The 1804-nt window shown below is 45.6% G+C and overlaps 1 protein-coding gene across 1 annotated transcript; it reads right to left on the bottom strand.

Moving 5' to 3' along the window:
- Nucleotides 1–886: 886 nt before the first annotated feature.
- On the bottom strand, nt 887–1562 carry LOC137949088 (putative gamma-glutamylcyclotransferase At3g02910). Its single transcript, XM_068795362.1, has one exon. It carries the CDS (start codon nt 1491–1493, stop codon nt 975–977), a length of 519 nt encoding a protein of 172 aa, XP_068651463.1. The 5' UTR covers nt 1494–1562; the 3' UTR covers nt 887–974.
- Between the last annotated feature and the right edge of the window lie 242 nt (nt 1563–1804).

Here is a 1804-nt window from a genome sequence, read left to right on the forward strand (position 1 = left end):
AAATCTAAAAATTAGGCCGCAATCAAGATAAATTACACACAAAAATTAAAGTTAACTCAAACACAACACTAAATTAGTTGAAAAAAAATTAGGGTTTTGGATTACCTTATGAAATTTGGGGGAAATCACCGCCGAATGGGGAAATGTAAGCCCAATGGAAGAAATCGACGCCTAACTGTCGAAAATCGAAGGATATCGAAACCGGAATAGGTTAAATCAAAGAAAATCGGGGGAGGAGGAAAGAGAAGAGCGAAAACGAGAAGGGAGAGGGATGCCGAGAGTGAGAAGAGATGGCGGCCTAGAGGGAAAAGAGAGAGGGAGAACAGAGAGGGAAAAGGAAGAGAAAGGCCGAGAGAGAAAGAGATGTGAGAGGGAGATGGGGCGAAAACGAGAGATAACAAGAGAAAGTAAAGGGAGCAGAGACAGCAGAGAAACCGAAAACGAGAGAAGGCCGAGCGAGAGGAGAGGAGAAGAGGAAATTTTTAGTTTCGGGGGGGGGGGGGGGGGGGGTGGAGTGGGGGGAGAAATGACGCTGTCGCTCGTGGTAAGTAAATGATTTGAAATAAAGGGCAGAATCAGTTTTTCTTCTTGAGGAGATGAAACGGTGTTATCTCACTTCAATTCAAATCATTGTAGACTAATACCTTATTTGTGATGACCTAAATAATGTGGAGGAAATTTATTCTACTTCATTGTGGACTAATCGCCTTTGATAGATGGGCAGGCTGTAATTAGTAATTTGAGATAGATATCAAGCTTCAAAGGTTCAAAATAATTGAAGACGAAAAGCAGAAACAGTCGTAGAAAAAACAGGAGAGAGAAGATAACGAAAGAAAGTAAGAGAAATTTTTTATGGAATACTCCATTAATATTACAAATTCGCTACTCTGTTTTTCTTTTTTCTTATTTTTTTTCTCTGAACTCCCTATTTACACTTATCAAGAAACAGAGACAAGTGTAACAATTCACTCATCTCAATCTGAAACCTCCGACGACACAAAAGTTCGAATCTGTTCAAGAAAAGTCAAATGCTGCGGTCTATCCTTCCTTTTCACATACCCTTTAGCCTCCTCCTCCGAGTAGCTACAGAACCCCTTTTCGCTGTTCCTCTTCCAAAGCTCCGCCGCGTAGCTCCGGTGCGCGTAATAGGCCTGAGCCCACAGAGTTTGTCCGTCCTCCGTCTGAACCTCCAGCGGAAGCCGCTCGTAGTGGCTGCGGCTGGTGCCTTCGAGTTCATCCATTCGATGGAGAGCAGCGGCGGAGACGGCGTAGAGCTCGCCAGAGACGCTCTTGCCTGAGCCAGGCAGGTTGAGGAGGAAGGGGACGCGGTAGGGGCCGCAGACGAGGGGGTAACAGTCGACGGTGCGCACGATGCCGAGGAAGACGGCATCGTTGGTGCGGATCATGTCTTGGATGAGGGGGTGATTGGAGAATCCGCGCTTGAGTGTGCCGTAGGTGAAGATGGGAGTCTGGTTCTTTCCGGCGGCGCCCATTGGACAAGCAGTGATCGGAATCGGATCTTCAGATTGGCGCGGAGAGAGAATCAAGGTGCGACGAAAGAGGCAGTTGTATTAACTCTGCAAGATGCCGCATAAAAATAGGGCGTGTGGGAGGTTTTCACGGGCAACGGGCAGCGGGTATGTTGCCAGCCTTTCCTGCCCCACAGCTCCTTCACCCTCGAGAAGACTATATTTTTTTCCTTCACACAATGTATCACTTTCTTTTAGCAATATGACTATTTTTTTCTATTTCTAAAATTATAATATATCGTTTGTTAGACCAAAATTCGCTTATTTATGGTAGT

Source organism: Aristolochia californica, unplaced genomic scaffold (genome assembly GCF_029961685.1).
Source record: "Aristolochia californica isolate CCGP_79_NKW_82.1479 unplaced genomic scaffold, dmAriCali1.0.hap1 SCAF_13, whole genome shotgun sequence".
Classification (NCBI taxonomy): Eukaryota; Viridiplantae; Streptophyta; class Magnoliopsida; order Piperales; family Aristolochiaceae; genus Aristolochia; species Aristolochia californica.